This window comes from Scatophagus argus, chromosome 3 (genome assembly GCF_020382885.2).
Source record: "Scatophagus argus isolate fScaArg1 chromosome 3, fScaArg1.pri, whole genome shotgun sequence".
Lineage (NCBI taxonomy): Eukaryota > Metazoa > Chordata > Actinopteri > Scatophagidae > Scatophagus > Scatophagus argus.
Genome location: NC_058495.1, coordinates 22,919,887 through 22,943,499, shown reverse-complemented (window position 1 = coordinate 22,943,499; position 23,613 = coordinate 22,919,887). Strand labels below are relative to the sequence as shown.

Sequence of the window (23,613 nt, the reverse complement as noted above, 5' to 3'; positions counted from 1 at the left end):
AAAGGGCTAGCTTATATGTTATCCGCTTGAGCTAGGAGCGGAAAAGAGAAAAAAGAAGAGAAAGCAGATGATGCTCACGCGTCGCTTGCAGGTAAGACAATGTTTTAATTAAAAAAGTGTTCGTTTTGTAGCCCTTGCGTTCATGTCTATGCTCACGCCAGGCAATACTGCTACTACCGTCAGCAAACTTTGTAACGTTAGCTCCTACTAGCCATGTTCAGACTGTGTCAACAAGTGTTGCAGTTGATTGATGCTGGCTAGCTAGTTTACGTTGTGGGTATGAATATGGATTATTGAAAGCAATTCATCATTCATCACTCGACTGTTTTCAGTTAACGTTAACGTTCACTGCACCTTACCTTCTACTTTATTGCTTATTGCTTATGCTTATTTGTTGTATATACTTTTTTTTTTTTTTTTTTTGCTTTTTATGTTGCTATTTTCAACATATTTGTATAGCTTATTGTGTGTAATGCTGCTGCTGCACTGTAAGTTCCCAGCCTGGGATCAATAAAGTATATCTATCTATCAATCAATCGATGCATAGGATTAGCAATCCTTCCTCAGGTTGCCAGCTATGCTGTTTCTGAGTTTAACTTGGTGCTTGCTACCGTCAGATTTGCAGTCAAGTATCGTTACCCTAATAGCCAAGTTTACTTCACATGATACTGCAGTTCAGGATATTTATAAAGACGCATATTTATTTATGCGGTTGCCCTCTCATTTACACGTAAACGTTGCTCGTCGGTTTTCAGGTTCATAGGCCAAGGGCGACATCTGTTAGTGAAACTGTAATATGAAAAAAATCAATCTTACAGTTATGTAGCTTTCCCCCCTTCTTATTCATACAAAATTATGTACAGAATTTTTATATTGACCCTTATGAAACCTCTATAAATGTAAAATAGTTATGAATTTTGAAATGTCAGTTACAGTCAGTTACACGTAGGCCTACGTCAACCTAATTAATATATGCAATTTTATGTACTATGGTTCATTTCAGTAGAATCCCTTAATATTTTGTCTTGTATTTCTGAATGCAGGGTCAATGCTTAAATACGTGCCAGGAGGAAGATTTAGATAATCAACCATCCACCAGAAGTTCAAGCCCACAACATCAACCACCGACCAGCTCGTCTGTAGACTCAACAGCCATCACCTACCAGTTAAGGTACAGATACAACGCCATACACAACCACCGCTTCTGAAAGCAGAGTGAGTCCTGTCACTGAGAGGCCATCAGTAAGCGACACTGTAGAGACATATGTGCCCCCTCCAACTGATCCTGCTCTATGGTCAGCTCACAGTTTAGATGCTGATCATGTGGAAATTGTGCAGAGAGGTCCTTTTAAAGTCAGCTCCGGTGGTTGTGAAAATGTCTGTAACATTGTTCTATTGAATAGCAGAATGATCTCTGTACAGAGACGGTAAAGTCCCTCTGTTGAGTAAATGCTATTGTGCTGGGCGATATTGGCAAAAAATGTATCCCGATTATTTAGGGCATGTCGCCGATAACGATTAATTTGACGATTAATTGATGACAAATGCACTTGCGTGTTTCGACTCTAAATCAGTTACCCTATTGCACCACAAACATTGTTCTTAAATGATATTGACGAATCATAAGTCAAGCTAACTACTTCATTCTAACCGGTTAAAATGGTGTTGCATTGCACAATGCACAAACCGCTTCAGAATGAAGCAAAAAGTTAGTAACTTTGCCCTTCAGATTTTCTCATGTCAAGGTCACAAAGGAGTGCATATCCACATTAAAATTAAACAGGACGAATAAGTTCAGAAAAAGTCACATCGGTTTTCCTGCTACTCCAGAGATCCGTGAGAACTCGACTGAAAACAGGGCTCTTATTATCTCTCCTCTTGTTTCTTCATACATCGCGGGTATGACTGTCTGGGAGAAATGCTTTCGAGATGGTAAACTGTATCTCAGGTCCATTTTTGTCATTAGATGTTTGAAACCCACCTTTTCCACTGTATGGAGTGGCAGCATATCTTTTGTAAGGCAATATGCCAGGGTCCGCGTTATGTCCTTCCAGTGCTTACTTTGCCGGTCGTAAGGGACAGAGTGACTAAACACATTGTGGTTTCTCGGCTGAGTGAAATTCCTTCCAACATTCGCCGGAGGAGACTTCGCTGTAGCCGACGATTTGGCCTCATTGCGCATTGTTTGGCTTTCATCATACTCTGGCTTAGGTGATGTTTCAGATGATTAAGCAAGGTTGTTGTGTTACTTCCTCTGGTTTTCACTGTGTTTTTGCACACCTTGCAAACAGCGCTACTCTGCTCAAGGTCAGACGTTTCAAACCCAAACCATTTCCAAGCGACAGATGTTGAACCTCTTTTAGGAACGAGCTGCTCCGCATCGCTTCAATCCCACTGCCTTCCTCCATTGTTGTTGTTGTGGGCTCACATGATGGTAAGAGTGAGTCGCACACAAAAATGCGTCATGAGGCACTTATTGCCATAATCGCAAAGTAGCAAATATTAACCGGTTACAGTTTTTCTGACGATTAATCGCACATGATACGATTTTGCACAAGCCTATTGTGTGGTTATTTGTTCTTATGTACGTTATTATATACTGAAGAAATTTGCACATTATTACTTAACAAGGGTATATACTTAAATAATTTGTTCTGTGTTTACAATGTTCAGTTCAATGTTCAGTCTACAGTCACTGTACAAATCTTTGTTTATAATAATGATGGTGGTATTTATTTATTATTATAACCTTTTTTAACTTCATGTTTGGTGTAATTATTAATTCAGAAGTATTTATTTGGAAATAAATTGCACTGATAAATTCTGAATTGTTGTTCATTCTGGGCAGGTGCGGAGGGGGGGGCAAGCAATGGCCCTGCAGAGTTTGTCAAGTCTGGAAAAAAATGCTCCCTGATGAGGTTATAGTGGTGTCATACATACAGGATTATCCCAGATTAAGTGCTGAGACAACAAATTCTTCACCAGAAGCCTGAACTATTAATGTAGGGTAGGCAGTTTGAAAGATATGGCCACTGAGTCTAATGAAGACATGGTACCACGTTGCATTATGGTAAATGTAGGAACAAATGTCTTTGGAACATAACCCATACACAGTCCTAAAAGTCAGAAGTCCAGGCCTCTGCTGTGAAATACAACTGGAATAAACCTTTAATATATAAAATAAGGATATACAGCCCCCCTAACTGTTTGATCCAGACATTTTATTCCATTCAATACAAATGTATTCTGAACAAACGCAGAGGCCTGAGTAAGAATACCCTTGCATGTCAGTTCTCACATAAATGCTATGTATTGATGGATGGACCAACAGAGCTTGACATTGTCCTATAAATCAATAAACTTTATTAACACAGTATAAACAACAAACAACAACAGAAGAAACCCTCGTGTAGAGCGTATATGGACAGTAGACCCAGTATATTTCAGAGGGGCTGACTGAGACAGAAGCATAGACATGGAGCTGACCATGGTTCAGATTTCATGGTACACATACAGTAATTACACAAACCTATCAGATGCATGAACCTTGCATGTTTCTAAAGCCATTCAGTCGGTTTGCAGATGGAGAGAAGAGGACAAAGCACAGTCATGCTGAGCGACAGTTAGCTACACTGTGAAACATAGTCATACATAAAAACCGAGTAAATCATCTCTTTAGAAAGGTTCTTTTATATAAATGATTTGAAGTGTACAAAACAATATATTACACATTTCTTGATGCATGATTCTGAGCAAGACCCAATAGCCTAGAGTACACTTCCCTTCAAAGTACAAACTACTTAACTGGATTACAAGCTACATACAGACTGCACTGTACCTCTGTAGCACAGCACTCCCACATGGCATCAGGACACTATGGGAAAAGGAAAATATCAGCAGCATTGTCTTTAATTAAGAATACACACCTATAAAAATGCACCAGGCCCTCGTTATATTGCCAATATCCAATGTGAAACAGCAGTATGTCATTCAAACTAACCTCAGTAACCTCGGAATTGCAAAAAGGATGCTGGACCCCCACCCACACACCCATCCTGACCACATACAGTAACTATCAACACAGCAGCATGTAAACATCACTGCAGCTGCTTCTTAGTTCTATGTTTCTAATGTTTTTGATATACATATGATAAGTTAAGGCTCTTCAAGGACCTGAGGATTTTTTACATATGATGAGGCACACAGAAGGCAAAGAATAGCTCTAGACACAGGGCTAACTGAACGAACGAGGAGCATGAGACAACCACAAGGCTGGTCTAGTCACCAGTATCCAGGGTAGAAGCTCTCCAAAACAGCATGATGCAACTTCTGGTAATAAGCTCAGTAACTATCACATGGTTGGCTTTGTGGACCTCATCAACCTTTTGGGAGTTCTTGATCACCTTCCCAGAGAGGATTAGCATCAAAAAACATTGCATGCTAACACCTTAGCATCCAGCATGTTAAGGTTAGGATTCCTCTTTGTGTTTTCATGCTGTATGCAGAAAGTTATTTGTCATTTGAATCATTCTGTCTGTCCCCAATGGCCATGAAGGAATCCCCTTTGAGTGCAACTATCGTGTCTTTTAAAGTCCTCTTTATGTGCAAAGTTCTAGAGTTCAAGCAGAAGCCAATAGGTGGCCCTCTGGTGCACCTCAACAAGGAAACATTTATAGGAAAAACAGAAAAGGGAATTTCATATGAAAAAAACAAACTTTGCAAAACAACAAACTCATTTAGCAAACAAATTAGGCTGAACTTTAGTAAGCCTTTTTGTGCAGGACTGTGGATTTTGACACTCAATTTAGCACTGTAGTTATGCCATGAAGGGCCTGTGTGGACAGGGGGAATGATTATAACGACTTGTAATTCAAAGTACGTGGGAAGGTATGTGAGTATAAATCCCAGCCTTTTATATAACTATTAATAATGTAGGAGTTTTTTTCAACTTTAACTGGCTTACTTTGTCCAGTGTGCAAATGCCAACACTTTACCAGTAGTCTTATAGTAAAGCATTTGCATGTGCTGTCAAGAGTCGAATGATTTTGAATGCTAATCCTTTCTTCACATACAGTAGCCTACTTGGCTAGATGACCAGCAGTGACAAACACCAAACATGTCCATGTAGTCCTCTGAATGAAATATTTTTGAACTATCATTGAAACAGAAATGCAGAGATGTAACAGATAACAGTTAAGTTCATTCACTTGAAGAAGGAAAAACCATCTCTGGCCTGTTAGAATCAAAATCACAAGTACTATATTATTTTAGAAGACAAAAGGTGTGCAGTCAAATCACATTCTTAACCTTCAGACCAGGAAATTTGATGATGCTGTTTGACATGCACTTAATTGTTCTTGCCCCCATAAGCCCAGACCCACTTCAAATTGATTAGGAAAAAAAATCTATAAAAGCTCAACATGTCATACAAAAAGATGCATATAAGACATTTTTCTCTTTATTTTACTCACTTATTTTTTTATGAAAGCTGCTTTGGTAACAACATAGTCACGACATCGGTCATTCTCCTTTACTTAGCCTGGGTGCTGAAGGGGACTCCTTCTCTGTCATCTCAATGGCGCATTTTTTTTTTTCGTCAGCATTTTCCTTCTGCCTCTAAAATCTAAATGAATGGATCTAGTTACACCAGAGTGGGCTGTGTTTGCGTTCCACCATAGAGCTGTCTGCACATCAAATGCAACATCTGCTGGGAGCTGTTTGTCATAAAGATGTCCGCGCTGTGAAAGACAGTGCTATTGTACTGAGGGCTGACAGAGTGGAGACCTTGGACGCTGAGCCGACTGCATTGGGGCCTGAAAAGGTATTGAAAAGACCGAGGCTGTTAGTGTGTTTGTTGTAAAAATGGAAAAAAAAAAAGAATAACCCACATAGACTTTTTGGCATTTCATTTATTTTACTGTCTGCCTCTCTAGCCTGCTTTTGTAATTCCAAGATGAAAACACTCATTTCAAAAATACTTGAGAGGTATTATTTGAGCAGCAGAATGTGACATTGAAAGTGTTCTTAATAAATTGCTCAACTTCTCACGCAAAGATTGCTTTACGGTGTCAAGAAGAGGCCATAATTACATGACTGTCTCATGTAGCACATTCTTTTCCCAACTCTCTCTCTCTCTCTGTTCCTTTGGAGATGATGATAGCTAGTCTATTCTGGCAAAACAACAGCAGAGGAGTGGATTATTCAGCTCAGCCACAAGGGAGGCACTAACTAGCTCTCCACTGACCTGGTATCCTTGGGATGGTGATCTGCCTGCTACTGCTGCCTTCCCCTCCCTCTCCAAATGGCTTTATCTGGATGATATAATCCTCATCAGTGGGCAGGGCGAGCTCCACAGAAGTGGTGTTGGTTTCCATGACATTGGGCCGGCTGTGTCGATTCTTCTTGTAGAGCACCTGATGATGAGTCGCGCAAGTCATGTCAAGAGTCAGGCACAGAGAGCCATGAAAACAAACACCATTTTCTGATAAATAAAACCAAACAACTGGGTGCTTACTTTGTAGCCTGTGACCTCTGACTCATTCTCCAGGGCTTTGACCTGCTCCCAGTTCAGTATGATCTTGGAGTTTGACGTGTTCCACATCACTTTAACTGGCGGCTGACTGGGCGCTGTGAGGAGGAAAAACACATTATTCACCTCCAAAAAGCTGACCAGTGACCACAGTAGTTATAATTAGATCAGATACTTGCGTGGTTTTTTGGTTGTGACATTGACGGTGGAGCTGGGAGGCCCTGTTCCAGCAGTGTTGTACGCCCTCACTGAGATGTAATATGTGGTGCTGCCTTTCACCCCGCGAATAATAGCAGACGTTTGATTTCCTACAGTTCTTTGCACACTGGCTGTGTCTTCCCTCTCACTTCTACTCCAGTACCTCAGCTGAAAAGCAACAGGGCAGAACCACAGATGTGAACACAGAGAACAAAACAGACACCTTAAAAGCTTTTTGTTACACCCAGTCAATGAAGTGCAAACTGGAAACAGGGAGATGTGGATTCAACTGCAGGGAAGATGTGAACTGGCCTGCAAACAATCTTGAGCAACACGTCACCTCATGTACCTCTCGCTCACTCCGAGCTACATGTCTCAGTTGTGCTTATCAGACATGTGTCATGGTTTAAGTCGTGGTAAAGGGTGAAGTCTAATATGGAAAAAAAAAGGAGAAGAAAAAAAATCCTACAAAATCCCCTGCCATCAACCTTCACTGATAACAGATTTTTTTTGTCACTCTGTTTGTCAGGGCTGAAATAACTGGCACGCTTGACAGCACAAATATAATTTGTCTTTCCTCGAAGGAATGGTTTGCTCAGGCCCTGCTCCTCTGTTGACTTTGAGTGGTCAACAATTTATAATTCTGGCACTTTATGCAATCTGTGGATGAAAACAGCGCCTTTGTTCACATCTTGGATTTCATTAATGAGCGGAATTAAAATGACAAGAACTAACTGAGCGCAAAGCCAGTGACTGAAACTGCTTTGTTGTGTGGATTAGAGGCTAAATGTTCTATCCCTAAGAGTATTGCATCAGTACGCTAATCAGGATGGTTACAGTACTTAGGTAAATAACAAGAGAAACACAACTAAACCCACAAGCATGGGACTACGCTGGACCATTATGCATGCAGGAAGCTATTATCTCCTATGCCCAAGGTGCATGAGCCTGAAACACTCATCAATAATAGAAAAGAACAAGACTCAACAGCAGTAGTGCTGTGCAAATATATGCGCACACACACACGCATTCAGTGGAAGCACATACAAGCACAGTATATCAGCACAGCTCACCTCATAGCCCAGCACTCTTTTTTTGCTGGCATTCCAGGGCAAAGCCTTCCACGAAACTTCAATCTCGGATGCAGAGAGGCTCTTGGCACGGACCCTGGTGGGCGCTCGGCCAGGCTCTGGAGTTAATGTATAAAGACTCTGAATGATATTAGAAGTAACACTGAGCTTTCCTCAAAGTGGGAACATCAAAACTGTTTCAAAGCTCTTTCTTTCATCCAAACAACAAAGGGAGGGAAGTTATGGGGAAGACGTCTGCAATTGCTGATAGAAGAACGCCGGATTCAGGACTACTGATGCCTGTTTGGGTCTGTACAGTGGCATCTAGTCCTGTACTCAAGCATTAGTAGTAGATGAGGAAATAGAGATGATGTGTGAGAGATTCTACGCACCTTCCTCAGCAGAGTAGATAGTGGTGACAGGTCCAAATGGCCCTTCCCCCTCATTGTTGTAAACCCCGACCTTCACATGGAAAGGCGAGAAAGGCTGAATACTCTCATTTTTAAAGACGTATCTGGACGCTTCAGCTGATGGTACAGCAGCCTGCATCCATCCTGTTGCGCCGTGCGGTCGAAAAGCCACAACGTAGCCGAAACCTGGTCCATTCTGCAGCTCTTCTGGAACCGGCTACAGGAAAAAACAAACAAAAAAAACAAAAACAAAAACCCACACAGAATAAATTTAACTTCCAAAAATCCAAAATGAAAGACATTGCTTTACAACTTTTAGGCAATGCTTTGCCTCAAATGTAACATGCTGTACACACAAGATTTATTAATGGAAACATCCATTACACAGTAGAGTGCACTCAGCATGCTACCATAGCAGCTGTTGTCCAGACTGATAACATGCCTCACACATTTATAGCTGCAGAGTTCGTTCTCGTGGATAAACCAACCCTCTTCACTCTCATCCACTAATACACACACGCTCATATATAAAAGCACTTCTTTCTGTTTTAGCCCTTTGAGAAGAAGGACCCATTGGTACTCAGACTGTGGTTGAGATATCTAAACTCTGGGTCAGTACTGACATTCTTGGGAATATAATGAGAACTAAAATGTCTTTAGGGAGCTCTGGACATTTTTTTAATGGGCATTATTATAGTATATTTTTGGTTTTATCAAATATTTTGCTAATTGACCATTAACGCTTCACTAACCAACAGCTGTCAAATTATAGTGATTATCAGAAGCGTTTTGTGAATGTAATTGGATGGACTTACACGGCTTGAATTGCTTCTGATGTCCTACAGAGATTGATTCTGGGATCCTGTTTGTTATCCCCTTAAACTAATGACAGCATCTTCACCTGTTTCATTCATTTTCATTTTTGATAACAAACTTACTTTAAATATTCATAAATGTAATTTCAAACTAAAGTTGTTTTACTTGATAAAAAAAATAAATAAAAAACTTGTTTGGAGCAATACAAGACAGTTGGTATTGTAAATAAATTAATGTAAAAATTGTTTTTAATTCTGCTGCAGTGTTGATATATTCATATACAAATTTCTCTTTCAAAGACTACCCTGTCATTTGCACAATACCGCAGTACTGTTTAGATAGCTTTATTCTGATGTTTGTATCTTTTATTCTGATTGCTTTTTTTATATTTACATAGTGTTGTTTATATTTATTTTTATTGTATTAGGTATTTTGTTAGGTAATTGGACTTATACCGGGATCGGGGAAACTAATTTCGTTCCACCTCATGTTTCTACATGTGTGAAATGACAATAAAGCTCCTTGAATCCTTGAATCCTTGAATATTCAATATTTAATCAGTGTTTGAGAAAAATGTACATATCCACATTTGTTTATTATGGCCTTTTTTCACTGCAATCATAGTTCTTTTAACTTTTGTTGTACTGTTGTACTTATATGTTTTATTATTTTTTTTCTTGAATTTTGTTACAGATGCAACCAAACTGAAATAAACTCAACTTTTCCTTTCTGGTGTCCCCATCAGGCCAACATGTGAGCACTAAACTAAATCTTAAGGGCAGATTGCCAGAGGGTTAAACCCATTTGACACTGATGGCCCCAAGGCCTTTTACACTACAGTCACCCTCAGGACAAAAGTTACATTTTTAGTCCCACTAAACCATAACACACAAAACTTGTAAGCAGCTTGTAACATTAACGTTCTATCCGAGGGAAAATGCCTCAGGAATTTTCATGACTGAGGCAAAATAGTAGCTTTGTTAAGCAGAAGTTAGACTTAATTGAACTCTTGCATACTGAAACATCAGTAAACAACAGTGGTTCCATCAAATGTTTCACAGTTGGAGCTGATGATGTTGTGCAGCTTTTGGAGCCGAATTGATAGGCGGAAGCTTTGTACAAAAGCAAGAAAAGAAAAAGAAAAAAGAAAAAGAAAGAAAGGCAGAAAAAAAATTCAAAAAGAAAGGGAATACAATCTCAAACAAAGTTGGGACTTCGAATGAGCCATTGAGTTTAATTATCTTATTGAAACCTCAAAGCATTTTTCTCTCCCCTAGGTGACAGCAGCAGTTATTGCCCCTCTGTTCTTAAAAATGAAATGCCATACATTAAGCAGTTCGGCTGTTATTAATGAAACAGAGGCCCAGATCCACAGAGAATAATGACGTCTGGCTCACTCCTCTTTGGGTGAGGGGGACCTGAGCAGGCTTGCTTACCTCCCATGTGATGACTAATTCGGAGCGACTGCCACCGCCTCCACTCACATTAGCCGGTGTGACCTTCGGAGCTGGAGGAAGAAGAAGACAGATCAGCTTAGCCCTGTTGGCTCCACACAATCCTGAAAAGGCACATGTAATCAATATCCAAGTTGCCACTCCCAAACAGCAGGGAGAGGTAACTTTCTGACATCCAGAACTCCTGTAAGAGATCAGCAAACTTCTTGCAGTGGAGCCATGTTTGCAGACATAGCCAGCCTGTGGAGCGTTTTATACCAACACATAACATAATCAATTTGAACAGAATTTCAGTTCGTTGTGATACAGAACGTACCCAACCCAACACCATAAGCTGCATTTTGATAAGTTTGCCAGCCTGCCAGCACCTCTGATGCCCACGAATTAACTCGCTAGGTTGGGTTGTGTCATCAGTACAAGAACAAAGGGATAAAACCAACAAGCTGTGTTTTTACTGGGAGGTTTTATGTGCTAGAAATAGTTCAGAACTTGTTCAAGTTGAGGAATGTTGAGGAATTTACAGGTGCTGTTGCTGTGTTGCTGGGGGATTTTGTGTTGTTCGACAGCTGTTTTTCCATTATTTCCATTCTTTATTACAGGTCAAGTAAACCATCTCCTGGTTATATCTTCATATATGACAAAGAGACATGTCTTGAAAGGGAACAACAAACAAAAAGACATTTCTGAGAGAGGCATGGACACTTTTTTTCTGCTCATGCAGTACATACAGGTCCCCTTTGTCCTTGCTTGTTTAGATGGCTTGCTGGGCTCGCCGGTCCCGATGGTGTTGCTTGCCAGGACTCGAAACTCATACTCCACCCAAGGGCTCAGGTCTATTACTGTAGCTGTCAGCTGGTGGCCCCCCACCACCTCAGGAACTGGCATAAAACACAGTGCCAGCTTTAGTATCAAGAAAGTTTATATGTGTGTGTGTGTGTGTTTTCTATGTGTGTTTGTCAGCTTAGCATCAGCAGCAGACTGTCCTCCGGGCTGACAGGCCTGGTAGGACTTCACCACAGGTACACAGGACAGGTGTAATCCCTCACAAGGACACATAATGCATAAACTCAAAAACAAGAAAACAATACAGGAAAACCAAAATTCACATGTCAAGTTATGAGCTGATTATCAAGTTGCTAATTTGTAGATTTAACTCTTCAGTAAGGCATGTGATAAGTCACAGGCTGTATGTTGCTGGATTCAAAGCAAAGCATTACAGCAATGCACAAAATATAGAAAAAACAAAAGATGGTTTTAACAAGAAATGACAAAAAGTCAATTTACTCTGTTGACAGAGGAGCTCTGTCTTCCTGCAAGGTCATAACGTAGTTATTTTCAAATATATGACCCTGATGTGCTAAATCAATGAGGCCAGTAAAACTATCTTACATCAAAGTATCCTTAATTCACAAAAATATCAATAGAACAAGGTATACAGTGTGGGATAAATGCACATTATACCAGTCATGCGTGAATGCTAAAGGCCCCATTAAAGAGGATGTGGGGAAAAATTACACCAGTGCTCTCACTTAACTACACTATCAAATTACAGCTTTGGCAACAAGCTTCATCATCAGGATGGGACTCATGTTTCAGGACTCCCACGAGTCAGATAAAATGGCGGTCAATGGTCATGCTACGATTGCGTACCATTTGGTGCTGGGGTAAAAATTACATCTCCAATAATCTCACAGGCGAGGCAGTAAGAGGAGCGGCTCCTCCTCCATGTGATTGGAGGAGGCCACGGCTGGTTGGAGACAGCTTACCTGTGGTGACAGCCTGCCACCCGAGGGAAAATGGTGTCCTGGCCTGGATGGTGTATGCTGTAATTGGACTGTGATTATCAGGACCAGGCCTCCAGGACAGAGAAGCTGTGGTATCAGTGATTTCTTCTACATGGATGCTGGTGGGAGGCCCCGGGGGACCTGATAGATGGCATAGCCAAGCAGTAAAGGGGAGAGAAGGATAGAGAGACAGATGGAGGAAAGGGGAGAATGAGGGAAGGGGAGGAAATGTAAATCAGGAAGAGATGGAAAGATGGCAGAGAAAGTCGCGGTGGTTTTAGCACCTGCGGCAACCGTAGCGATGTCAATTCACTGCTAAACCTTTGGGAACTATTTGGACTAATTACACAGTAAATTTCCTTTAAACCTTGAGGAGAGAATTTTCTGTTTGCGTCTCTTTTCACTCTATCTCTTTATTTCTTCATGAGTGAGGCACAATTAGTCCCAGTAAACATTAGAAGCAAATAATTACGAACAAACTCCTTCCTCCTTCTGCAGCAGATGAACGATGAATTATTTAAATGTTCTTGAAACCTTCAACACTGGTAAGCTGAAGGATGTGGTCAGAACTCATTTTGAATTCAAGCATGCTGATCCTCAGTGAAAGCAAAGACAGACTTAACATTTAGTGATTGGACTTACCCCTGACAACCAAGTCAACAGCAATGGAAATGCTGTCCACCTTAGTTTGTACGGCACACGTGTACTTCCCTGCATGCCTCAGCTGGATATTTCGAATCATAATGTCTCCTGCCGAATGCTGCTGTCATTCACACACACACAGACACACACACACACACACACACAAGCACACAGAGTTCCATAAGCAAATGTGGTAAGCCTCCAGCTATTGTAATTCAGGAACAATACTGACTTCCAAGCCATATGGGAACAAAACCAGCTGAACAGAAAGCTCATTCTCATGTATGTGTATCTTGAATCATAAATCCATAATTCCTCATGCAGCCTTTCTTTCCATATTCTATAAAAGGCACAGAAATCCTTCTCTCTTCTGAGCACACATGCTTTTCTTTCATCACTCCAAGTACAGAAATGTACTTGTTCAAATAGCTTGATTTTAATTGTGGTATGCAGCAGTTTCAGTTATAAGGAACAGCCTAATGGCTAGTCTAAATTGTTAGTCCTTTAAGGGAGCCTTTTATTCCATCTCTAATTGCCTGCATTATCATTACATCGGAGTAGAGCAGTGCAGGTTCTGTAATATCAAGGCAGTAAGAATCGTGTAGAGTGACTGGTAGCTTGATGAATGTAAGTACCAATGTACAGCAATAACGTATAGAAAGTATAATTGTACAAGAAGCACCTAACTCAGTGCTGTATTTTTTCTCCTAATGCCTGCAGTTTCTGACCAGTGTGTCATATGCAGAGATGCTAGCAGCAAACCTTTTAAAGTATACAGTGGCTGAGTGAGGGTGGTTGCAGGATGTGTATGTAAATTTCATTTTAGAATAAACCACAGGCAGCAATTTTCTGGCCATAAATAATACACTTGATACAAACATTCCCTCTGCACTGCGGCTGAATTTATTATGACCCAGCTAAAAGAAGAGAGAAGTTTAATATTGATGTACCAATGAATCTTCAGAATTACCTCTTGACCTTTACTCGGTGAAATCTCTGAAGGGGTTGAACAATAAATCAATTTCTTTTGTGTAGAGCAAAGTGGCACCAACAAAATTAGCATTCTTCAACACACCCAATTAAGGTTTGTTTCTTAATTATTCAATGTGTCATCTGGAAAACAAGTTAAAAAGACTCATTTACTGAATAAGGTATTCTGACATTGTGGCATCTTGATTTCTAATCACCTGCTTCATGTGCATCTGTAGTAGAAGATGAAGTGGAAGATGTCTATATGGACTGAAGCACAGACCTTCATTTTGAACGACACAGGTTAGCGTTTCTGCTATCATGTTCCCTGATGTTTGTAAGTGTTGATTCATTGACAGTGTAAAAATAAGTATATGTTTCATGCTTCATGTTACGCATAGACCACTTTTCATAAAGGGAAATGTTGAGAGCCAAAAAACAATGAGCGGCTTATTTTATGAAGAGCACTCGCCGCACTTCCAATGACTTTACTTCCTCTTTGTGTTGTGACTTTTCAGGGGTTGGTGCACATTCTCTCTAGTCTTTCACTGCACTTTTGCTATATTTTATTGTAAATATTATTGTGAATGTTTTGTTTCTCCATAACTACAGGTGTGGGTACAGAATGGATTTCTTTTGTCATTTTTCCGATAAAAAAGTACAGTATTTTTAGAATAATTTATTTATATGATTTGCATTTTATTTTTTCTTTTGTTAATCCTCTTGGGCGTACCTCTTTGTGTCACACTTTTCACAGGAAGGTGCTGAGAGCATTTGTGCAAAAGAAAGCCTGTGAATGTATTGATTCTCCACAACTACACTTGCTGTTGCCGCTGGTTGGAAAATAAAATGCCTTTGGAAGTCTGTCACTGTCTTCTACATTACATGATGCACATCCTGAATTGTTTCTAAATACAAAATCCATCTTTGCAGTTCCCTGAACGTGACAGCTTGTTTAAAAATCAGAAGCCTGATGTCCTAAAAGATTTAAAGAAACCTTGAAGGATTATGGACTTACGCCTCCCACTTTTTCAAAAAATCCACCGTGACTCCCAAAGTGGATGAGCTGCTCGTTGAAGAACCAGGTGAATTTGAGCTCCAGAGATGGGTCATGGCTCACTTGACAGGGCAGGACCACACTCTCCCCCACGGTGACATCCAGTGTGGTTGGCTGGGTGGTTATGATGGTTGGCTCTGAAACACAAATTCACATCCGCATACGTTTGGTCAAGCACATTGTTCAGCCCCCCATGTCCAGGCATTTTAATGCAGCAAAGGAAGTGGCGCAGCAGAAAGCCAAGCCCCTCCATCATCCTTATGGATATGTCAGACTCAGTTAATAGAAGGATATATGGGACAGAGCACACAGAAAACTAGGGCGCACAGCTACAATAACTGGTATTAGTTTTGGCCTGAGCTCGTCTCTGTGGGGACTCAGAGACGTGTCTGTCGTGCATCCTGAGAAGCTTCCATGTGTCACTGCCAGCTCAGCCTTTGGGACAGAGAACTCCCTCCGATCGTCCCAAATTTCCCAAAACGCACTGCTAAACAGTAAACAGCAGCGAGCACTTCTTCCAGTTGTCACTACTCTCTTTTCAAGCCTGCAGTACATTACAAAGGTATCACGAGGGAATAAGGCAAGCATCCCCCATCTGCACTTGTGTGTGAGTAGCGGAGGAGGAAGGCGGAAAGACATGAGAGAAGCAAGATGAGAGGCAGAGGCTTTGTGCTGTGAGTGTACAACACTTGTCTCCCTCTTGGGGGTGCTGTGATTACTTGGTTGCAATTGCCACTCTGAGCACACAGACTAAATTAACCATGGCAAATGATCCCTGGACAGGCATAGATTCATGTAGAAAGTGCCGGCAGTGCAGTCTTCATCCACAGTGAATTTGATACCTTTATTGTATTTGCTCCCTTCTCTTCACTCACCAACACACACACACACACTCCCCATGTGATTTATCAAGTCGTTTTCTGATATCACGCCAAAACACTATCAGCTGGTAGATTTTGTCATTTACACAATGAAAGTGTGTCTGGAAATGGAGGTGCAGTGAAAATATTCAAGGGTTTGAGTCTATTCTGCCTGCTCTGTTTCTAAAGGCCGGCCACACCTTGAATGAGTGTGGGAAGAGAAAAGAAAAACTTAAAAAAAAAATTAAATAGTATGAAAGACATAGGGGAATATAATCCTTATGTGAGGATGCCAGGTAGTGATGTCACTGGTAAATGAAATCACCAGTCACTGTGACTTCGCCCTGTTCCATTCTAGGCAAAGTAAAACTTGTGAAATATGTAAAATATGGCCAGAATTTCCAAGACATACTTGGACACACTGATGAAGGCCAGGCCAAAAACGATTGGGTAATCTTATTAAAATATATATATTAGTCAGAGTGCAGTGACAGCCTTATTAATGAACTCAGAAACATACACACGCAAAAGAAAAAAAAGTGTCAGGGCTGTTTTGCAGCGGTTTTCATATCAGTTTCCGTGAATAACATGAGGAGAAGGAAAGAGGAGAAAACAAAAGGCTCAAGAAGGAAATACTTAAAGTCAAAGATATTTCCTCCTCTGTCTCTGCACTATGGACACATCATATGAACATTTATTTCCTTTCTTATATTTTTTTCTAACGTGCCGTATGCTGTCTGGTCTCTCAACACCTCAAGGGACTGACTGCAACGACGATGGTGGGAATATGTTCCCTTATTACCCTCCTCTGTCATCATTTGTGACAGATTATGGACCAAGGTTGGTTACACAACCACACACTGGGCTCTTGAGCATAATTTGATTGATTTCTATCTTGTATAATGCCTTGTTACCTACTGCCACCGTAAACGAGAGGATAGTAACCCACTCACTTAGTGGGGTCAGTCAGAGACAAGACAGACAACGTGTTTACATGCTCAGACAGACTGGGTGGCACCTCAGGAAGTGCTGCTGAAGTGGGTCAAAGCACTGTGGACGTGTTTCACTTTGGGATACAGAAGATTTTCAGAGTGTAAGTGTTCAAGGTGAGATTCTCCAACAGATAAAGATTAGACAGCCAATAAACTCCACTTGTGCTCTACTGTCTGTTTTGTAATTCAGGATAATTATTTGAAGAAGCTTACAAACACACTAAATGTTGCCATTGACTGGCAGCTGGAACATTGAGGATTGAAACTTTTAAACGCACTAACTTCTCTCTTTGTGAATAAAAGAAAAGAAAAAAAAAAAGACTAACCATTTAAAAGTCATAATTTTTGTGTTCCGTAGACTTTGAGGAAATGTTTTCAGCAGTTTGGGTCCCATTTTGAACAGAATTTCATATAGATAGAAAAACAGACAGATTAGACGGATGGACCACCAAGTTAGATTACTAACCTTAAACAACAATGACACACAGCACAATCACTGTACCACATTTCAAGAGAAAAGATGTGGGAACCAAGCAGATGACTTACTGACACTGAATCGTAATGGGAGCACTCAAAGAAGCAGTGCAACAATAACATATGGTGGAGCAGAAAGCAGGGTGAGCTACCGGTTACCAAATGAGTCCGTGCTCCTCTCTAAGGCGTGCTGACACGGCTCACATGGCCAGTTTCACCAGTCTTCCCACAAACAGCAGCCATCATGAACAATACGCCTCCACTCCCTCCTCTGAGGCGAATACCTCCCAGCTTTGATGGTCTGGAGCTATAAACACACACTATAGTTTTTCACGTGAGTGATGTGAGCTAGAATAATGCCATAAGGACAGTAGCAAAGAGCCATGGGCCACGTGTTGCGGGGACTTTGAAAACAAATTTACTGAAGTAAAGCCTCACCATCACCCTTTAAGACCTTCAAACTGAGATTCACGCCAATGATCCAGAGACACATGGGTTCAAGACTAACACAAACTTTTAAGGAAAAAGGCTTTTCATGGTCAGTTCAAAAGCCTTTACTAAAAGGCTGCAAAAAATCTCATGGTGCATGTCATGCTCAGGTACATATCATGTATTTGAATGTAAAATGACATTATGCATTGCTTTCCATCTTGCTGAACTAGAGGCATTTCAATCCCCTTGGTTATCTCTCAGGACGTTTTGCTACAAAAAAATGTGCTGACCACTTCTTGCTTTTCATCAGCACAGCACCAGCTCCTCCCACGCACTCATTTTCCAAAAGACACATCAAAAGGTCTCTCAAGGACAGACTTCAATTGCAGGAAAATCTTGTGTACATCTTTCACCAGGCACAAAATTCACTGCACACTTTCTTTGTAGGCTGTGCTGTGGCACATCTGTAGAAACCTGCTGGTGATCACTGACAGATGGCTGCTCATTATTTTTCTATATGGCTGTCAGGAGTCACATGTCACATTTGTTTCACATAGTTGCTGGCAGTCAACATGAACAGAAAGGTTTGCTCAGGAAAATGCATCCCTGAGTTGTGTATGAAACTGGAATGTCTTCCCGCCCATTTCTTCCGTTCAGTGCGGCATAAGAGCAGCAGGTAAATTGTTCAGATGATTTGTCTTTTTGACTTATACTTCCACAAGCCAAAAAAAAAGACAAATACAATGACAAGTGAGCTGCATAGACAACTGATGACATACAGTGTTGATTTCATGGTAGCGCAAAAATGTCAGTAATAAACTTCATAACAATCCACTAAAAAGTTTTGAGACATTTCATTTAAAGCCACGAATGTAAACTTGTTCATCCTGTTCACAAAGAACTTGATAAAACAATCAAAGTTTTCACTTTCCACACACAACCAGAGCACACAGCTGGAAAGATGAACTACTTTTTGGGTCTGCAGAGGCAAACAGAAGTGAATACATCTGAAGTTTTGAGTTCGCTGACCATCTGTAATGATCGCAGGCAACTCTAATTGCAACAGCTCCTCTCCAGTGTAATCAAAATTCAGAGAGCACACCTATAATCAAGTACAATTAATCTTTTAATATCCCCCCCCAGGATTGGAATAATGGGGACATTAACATGGCTCATCTGTTGTGACTGCTCCTCCGCTGTTTGCTAGGTGGCTTATTCACAGCAGGAGATGCCAAATGCTTTTTGACAGGTATTTTTCAGCATTCATTTCACCAAAGTCAATTTGAATAAACTACTGTCATCTCCCATAAGGGCTGCTCCTGCAACACAAATTCCCCCCCACTAAACAGGTTTCCAATCCTCAATGAAATAGCGCACGTAAATTACCCCGTCCCATTTTGCAAACAATATTGACTGTGACACAAAGGGACGAGATCATATACAGGAACATTTGTACATGAGCTGCAGAAAACAGCTTTAACATATGATGATGGAAGGCAGGCGAGGGAGGGAGGGTGTCAAATAAAACCCATATTCCCTTTCACAGGAATAATAAGTGGATAAAGGCGCCGTCTATTTATGCTGAGAAGACATACACGCCGTGTATTTCTTTGCAGCTTGATTGGAAAATCACATATAGGCCATCAACCTGAACCTACAGTGAGCGTGGCAGGTTTCACCCCCCCCTCACAGTCACCCACCCCTACGTCCATGCGCACTGATTGGCTTGGGGGTTCTCTACCATTTTCATTTCACAGTGTGTGATATATGGGTAACCTGAGAGTGTAGCGTATCACTGGCAGAGTGCAATCCTGTGCTTTTCATTATGCCTTGAAGTCGAGCTATGTGCTTAAAATTTCACAGCAATTAAAACTATTGTGTAAAAAACCAAAAAAAAACAAAAAACAAATGCACTGACATTTTACACTGTTAATTTCTTCACTTCAATCATGAAAAGGTTACTGATTATTTTTGTAGAAAGGCAGATTCGTCAATGGGAGGCAGAGTGAGGCATCAGCATAAATCTGCAGCAAGGTGCACTCTAAGTCCCCCCCACCCCACATCCCCAATCATTCATAATACATGAAAGCTGTCTTTTATAATTCAACAGAAAAAAGGAAACATGCCTTGATAGAGGATTTACAGAAGAAAGAGCTGGTCTAGAGTTTTTAAAAATTCCATTATGATATTATGTGATGTGTCTTCCAGTAAAAAGGGAATTACTGTATAGATATGGTGCAGGAAATTCCTCTTGCTGTCTTATCGTCACTGATATATTGACATTAATCAATGTTTTTCAAAGCATTCAAACACTAAAAATGAATTCACATTTCTGTAGAAACTGTTTGAAATATAGGAGAGGAAAAAGCTTCCATCTGATATTTTAGCAGACTGCTGTGCCATTGAATTTAAAATGATTTTACAGATTGCCAACTTGTAGAAGAAAGAAAAAAAGAAACCTTTGAGCAAAAATAATAAACCACAGAAGAAGAAGGAGAAGCTCTGTCTCAGAGACAGACTAACGATTTAACTTCAGTGGTGGAAAACATACGGCGGTTCTCATCATATATTGTGGGGAAATGGGAGCATTTTGGCACTGGTACATTAGTTTTTTCTTTTTCTTTTTTACTTGTACGATTCATTGCCTTCGCAGGTGAAAGGGCTCTTCAACACCAACACAGGCAAACAATCTTGTGTGCTGCTTGTTTACATGTGGTTGTACTGAACTGCATGCTCTCTTAGATAGGTGAATAAACATTCTGAGTGAATCTTCCGCGCACAACCTTGTGGTTCGCCTTAACATCTCAGAATATACTGCTTGTAGTGAAACTGATGAACTGCGATGGCAGCTGTCTGATCGGTCTGAAAGATTTGTGAAGATCCTGTTTAAATATGCACATGTAAATCTAACCAAGTCTTTTAAAATAGGAGGGATGATATTTTCTCCCTAAGGCAAGTAAACTCAAGATCAGTAATTCTCTAAATCTACACAATAACAGTAACACAAATGAACTGAGCGACCTCTGCGAGAGGGTGGTCAAAGTGACAGTACAGTTCACTGAATATGTCAGAAAATCCCAGAGACTAGAGGAGGTGAGAATGCCAGCCTCTGTGGACAGGAAAGCAGCAGTGTGCACTGAATAAAGTCATTCCATGCACATCAGTTTACCCCTTGCTCATATTTGTTTTCATTGAAGACAAGACAAAGTACATTTCAAAAAAAGCAATCCAAAGTGCTTTAGGTGATGCATTCCAAACATAAAAAAAGAAAAAAAAACAACTACATAATTTCATTATAATTCAAATTAAAGGAAGAGAAACATTTGTAAAGGAAATTAAAATGTCAGGAACAGAGATATAAATACGGGATGTGAGGGCAAGCTGGTCCATGATGAGTACTTCAGTTGAAGTCAAAGACTGAAAGTTTTTAACCAGCATTTAAATGTGGTCAGAGCTGATGCAAGTCTAATATTGCGTCTATGTTTGTCTATGTTTGCTGCAGCTCTGGGGTGCACAGCAGACTAAATGCTGCTTCTGTACATTTCGTATGCATAACGGGGACAGTTAGCAGCCTTCTACCAGGTGACACGAGAGGTTGAGAGGGCTCATACGATAAAAGACAGATGTGTTTTGGTCCGAAGCCATTGAGAGATTTATAGTACCTTCATCTCTGTTCTCTCACACAGTGCAGAGTACAGCGCAGAGACCTGAGAACTGATGTTATGTGTTCATTTTTCTTGATTCTAGCAACACTAAAGAGAGAAACCCATTATAGTAATCTAACCTGCTGGACATTTAAAAATAGCATGTCTAACTCCTGCCTGGACATGAGCTCTTTTGATGTTTGCTATGTTTTTCAGATGGTAGAATTCTGATTGATTTTTTAACTGATTTAATGTGCCTATTAAAGCCTAATTCTGTAATTAATTACTGATTTGGTTTACCTCAGTTACCTGAGTTTTGTTTGCATTTAGCTGGAAAAAGCACAAACAAAAGCACACGCAGTAAGTTGTTCCATTCCGATGCTGAGAGAATCAGTTTCTTGTGAATTTGGGACTTGTAGGTATAATTAATATGATATTATTGTTTTGTATAATGTGGCCTGGTGACATGTAAATGTTAAACAGAAGAGGTCCTAGGGTCGAGCCTCTGCTCAGATGCATAATTACAAATTGAGACAAAATACTTTATGTTCTAAAGATATGACTTAAGCCACTTAAGCACTGAGAAGTTTTCATGTTCATTACTATTGTATGGTCAAAAGCAGCATTTAGATCTCATAAGAACAGACGTGAACTTTTGCCTGAATCAGTTTTTAAACAAATACGATTGAGAACCTCAATAAGAGCAGGAGAGCTAACGTTAAAACTCTCCAAATTGGCTGGTTGAATATAAGTTTTTACTTTGTTTTTAATGAGCAATTCAGTCAAATTCAAAGTATTTTTCAGTGGAAAGGAGTTCAGGTGTAACTGATGTGGGGGACTGGTCAGCTTATCAAATGTACTGTACTGTTGCTATGATGATGATGACAAAAAGAACTGCATGGTCCTCATTTTCTAAATTCTAAATGCTGAGTTTCTTTTCAGATATGTCAGGATGAATTTGAAATTTTGTTTGTTGGCATTGCTATTTCTGGGCCATTATTGATTTGGTGTTACTCAGTAGAGCTTATTGCTTACCAGGGGATGATTTGACACCAACTTCATCCTCAGTTTTGTAACTGAAATGCGTTAGAAGATCATTCACAGAGGTGAAGTGAGTGTAGGTTTCCATGGATGCCAGTATTATAATACAGATCAAAATGTATAAAGGCACCATCTACTGACCAATCAGTTCGCTGGAAAAAGTTATTATGATTCACAGAAGGAGCTCGAGGTGTACTTCTGTGTAGGAGGGCTCCTCCTATTGTCCTCATTTCAGTTTTTCTTCCTGTTGGTTCACTTGTGTTTTCTTAGTCTCTGAAAAGAAACGGAACTAAAGGAAAAATGCTCCAAGTAAACAAACTCATCAACTGATTCGGGCCAGAGCAAATGTTCTACAGGTGTGAAAATGCCCTTCCTGACAGCACCAGAAACACAACGTCTGACTCAGATGATCAACACAACATTCGGCCTTTATCCTTAAACAGTACTGGAGACACAGATGCAGTAACCTGAATGCTTTCAACACTGCAGACAGACAAGCTTTTGCACCCTTCTACACAGCCTGTTCAAGGCAGGAATGTTGCGCAGGTAGGAACACAGAGTGGAGGTAGACAGCACAGAGAAAAAGCCATGCTCCTCATCACTTATCAAAAGATGGTGAGAGTGAAGTGGTTGGAGGCTTCATGAATCTGTGTCCTCCTTCTCTATGCTGGCCATGTTTTATTTATGAAATTGAATACTTCAGGCTAGTTTTTCAAGACGCAAAATGAAATATCAAGCAGCTCTACGTGCTGTCAGAGTGAAAAACATGCATTTGAAAAAGGTGTCCTGTACTTTATTGGCCAGGGTCCCTGCTGTCCGAACTGCAAAGGAGACAGTGATGAAATGTAAAGAGGGAAGAGGAAATACCTTTAACTGTGATGCTTCCTGTGCTGCTTGCCACACCAAACTGGTTTCTTGCCACACAGGTGTAGAGACCTGCATCAGATTTGGTTGCATTCCATATCCGAAGGTTACCGTTGCTCAGAATGGAGACCCTGTAGGATAAACAAACAGAAAAACTTGTTTCATTTATATTACTGCTGTGGCATCAGCCTGTTCTATTGCACACATTTTAACTGTATGGCATAAGGTTGACAAGGCAGCAAAGATAAGTAACTAACACAGCAAAAAACAAACTTTTTCAGTATCTTTAATTAAGTTCTGCTTCTTGCAGATGACAAAAGTGAGAAATAGGATTGTTTTTCCCAGAGTGATTAATTCAGCACATGACTTCAAGATAT

General features: G+C 40.4%; 1 protein-coding gene and 1 long non-coding RNA gene across 4 annotated transcripts in view; one reads left to right on the top strand and one right to left on the bottom strand.

Annotated features, from left to right (window-relative positions):
• Positions 1-3,340: 3,340 nt before the first annotated feature.
• cntn4 (contactin 4) overlaps positions 3,341-23,613 on the bottom strand; it is a 137,638-nt gene continuing 117,365 nt past the window's right edge. For all 3 annotated transcript variants that reach the window (XM_046384797.1, XM_046384799.1, XM_046384798.1), the window contains 12 exons: positions 23,240-23,367; positions 14,891-15,066; positions 12,904-13,024; positions 12,244-12,402; positions 11,206-11,355; positions 10,460-10,530; positions 8,190-8,424; positions 7,801-7,916; positions 6,709-6,895; positions 6,515-6,627; positions 6,245-6,413; positions 3,341-5,813 (listed from right to left, as the gene is read on the bottom strand). In XM_046384797.1, the coding sequence (XP_046240753.1) occupies positions 5,722-5,813; positions 6,245-6,413; positions 6,515-6,627; positions 6,709-6,895; positions 7,801-7,916; positions 8,190-8,424; positions 10,460-10,530; positions 11,206-11,355; positions 12,244-12,402; positions 12,904-13,024; positions 14,891-15,066; positions 23,240-23,367 (1,717 nt within the window). In that variant the 3' untranslated portion in view covers positions 3,341-5,721. The remainder of the gene's footprint in view (positions 5,814-6,244; positions 6,414-6,514; positions 6,628-6,708; positions 6,896-7,800; positions 7,917-8,189; positions 8,425-10,459; positions 10,531-11,205; positions 11,356-12,243; positions 12,403-12,903; positions 13,025-14,890; positions 15,067-23,239; positions 23,368-23,613) is intronic.
• LOC124056885 lies at positions 5,691-6,513 on the top strand. Its single transcript, XR_006843027.1, has 2 exons — positions 5,691-5,821; positions 6,151-6,513. It is a non-coding gene; the product is annotated as an uncharacterized LOC124056885 (long non-coding RNA).